Raw genomic sequence first — 2321 nt, 5'->3', positions numbered from 1 at the left:
GGGAAAGAAAGGTAGGAGGCAATGAAAACCAGTGCCAATATTGGCAGTGGAAACCAAGTGTCCCATGTCCCAACACTAATTTCACTAGCTCCAAGCCCCTTAAAGATTAAGCATGGCCACTGAATAAAGACATAGACAATTCAACAGGAGACTGGATGACAACATACATCTTTTTCCTGGATGGTGCACTCCTTGCAGTAGTAGGCGTCAGACACTCCCGGACCCCCGCAGATCACACAGCGTCCTTGGTATGAGCCATAGTTACACTCATCACATATGCGCACGAGAGTGCAGGGCCGCACATAGGAGTCACAGATCACGCATTTGCCATCACCTGCAAGTACAGCAGAGCCTCTGGTTACAGAACGTCCTCTCCTCCACCCCCACATAGAAGAAGAAAAGCTTCCTAGTTAAAGAACTTGCCTGTGCACTCAAAGACAATATAAGTGAACTGCAGAAATTTACCTTGCAGGCAGAGAAATTTACCTTTGCATTTGCACAGACTTGAGAGGAACAAGGGCCAGTAGCCTGCAATATCTGAACTCCAGAGAAGAAACCCAAAGTAACTTCTGTGATTAGCCAACACCTGCTTAGATCATACCATTAATTTTACTCTAGAACTTTTCCTTAGTTTTCCAATTTTGAAAAAAACGCTGGACTGACAGGACTAGTGTCCTTACCTACACAGAAGCAGCAGTGTAAGCTTCTCCCACAGTGCCACATCAACAAAAGTCTGGAGTTACTATCCTCAAAGAGATGCGATAAGAGATTGTGCTTGTAGTCCTTTTAATCCTTCATCTGTGAGAAGGCCAAAGAAAGGGCAAACTGGCATAAACAGCCATTTCACAAAAGTTGCTCTTGCTTTCTCACAAGGAACTGACTGAAATACAAGTACTCATATCATACAGGCAAGCAGCCATCAGATGCCATGGACAGTCTCTGCTGTCCTGGACCTTTTCCAAAACACTGACCTAGGAATGAAAGGCCTCATATCCTATTACCAGTTCCCAAGGCATCTAATCCTGACTCCCACAAACAGCTCATCTAACCTGCTCTTAAACCTGCAGCACAACAGCCCTCAACTACTACCAATGGGAATCTGTTTCACTGCTGAATGCTCTTGAAAACAATCTTGTTGCTTCAGACTGTCCTTCTCCCCACTTTGCTTATTTTCATACTATTTTTGAATTATGAACTAGTCATCTTATTTGTTCTGTTCCCCTATAAGGACTTAATGACACATCATTTCTTCCCTTCTACAGCTGAGCACCAGCATTTGATTCCGTGAGGTTTTTTTCTGCTCTAACTCTAGATGTTCCCCCCACCCCATTTCTTATTCTCCTACATGCTGAAGAGAACCTTTCTCAAGGTGTGAAGAAGCCAGATTCCAAAAATGCTTTTTTTCCCCCTATTTTGAAATGATCAGGCTGATCATTTTGTGTTACAGATTACATGGAACCAATCAAGAAGTCACTGTAGCTTCAGGTACTGAAAATGCTGGCAGCATATACACAGCATGCATTTTTGTGATAATCTATTTGAGCACATAACTTTGAAAATACTTATTGATTTACACTTACGCTACACAAGTAACTCTTCCCATCTCAAAGAATGACTTCAAGTTCATAGTTAAAGCAAAAATAGAATCCAATCCCCAGATCCAAACTGTATGCTCTAACCACAATATGTAGAAACCGTACTTACATTTTTCACAAAGTCTTCCAATAGCTGTAATAAGAAAAAGAAGAAAAAAAATTATTTGAGGCAGAAGCAGGAGAAAAATATAAGTAACTACAAGCCTGAATACCAAATAATTGTCTTCTGCAGTGAGGAGTCTTTAAAAAAAAAAAAACAAAACATAAGCCACAGAAACATTTTGAGCATAAATACAAACATCTATGATTAACAATATATATCCCCTGCATATATTCACCAAAATCAAAGTCTTGATGCACTGTGCATGCATTCTCACTGACAGTAAGAAAACCTACATTCATTATTCCATTCCAAACATAGACAATGTACCTGACCAAAGGAAATCCTATACGTGACTCTTGGTATAGCTTTTAGAACAGTTTTAATGAAGCAGAAAAAAAACGTATCTATTTAACACTGCCCATATACTTTGTTTACTTCAGAATACAGAGTTAGATGTATCTTGAAAGTCTTGTCTCTTATCTAGGAAACTGACAACTATGTTGTTAGTAACCTGGATAAATGCCATAAATATCAAATGCTAAGGACCAGATGTCCACCTTAACAAAGACTAAATAGTGATTCAGTTTAAGTTTGAGGATGAAGGGATTTGTCACTGTGGAAAA

The 2321-nt window shown here is 39.7% G+C and overlaps 1 protein-coding gene across 1 annotated transcript in view; it reads right to left on the bottom strand.

Annotated features, from left to right (window-relative positions):
* PHF5A (PHD finger protein 5A) overlaps nucleotides 1–1728 on the bottom strand; it is a gene marked incomplete at its 5' end in the record, with an annotated part of 4963 nt that extends 3235 nt beyond the window's left edge. The window contains 2 exons of the mRNA XM_010074932.1: nucleotides 168–334; nucleotides 1705–1728. Of these exons, the coding sequence (XP_010073234.1) occupies nucleotides 168–334; nucleotides 1705–1728 (191 nt within the window). The remainder of the gene's footprint in view (nucleotides 1–167; nucleotides 335–1704) is intronic.
* Between the last annotated feature and the right edge of the window lie 593 nt (nucleotides 1729–2321).

Source organism: Pterocles gutturalis, unplaced genomic scaffold, assembly GCF_000699245.1.
Source record: "Pterocles gutturalis isolate BGI_N339 unplaced genomic scaffold, ASM69924v1 scaffold62, whole genome shotgun sequence".
In the NCBI taxonomy this organism is placed as follows: Eukaryota; Metazoa; Chordata; class Aves; order Pterocliformes; family Pteroclidae; genus Pterocles; species Pterocles gutturalis.
The sequence above is the reverse complement of the archived record's forward strand: the minus strand, read 5'-3'. Positions and strand labels throughout refer to the sequence as shown.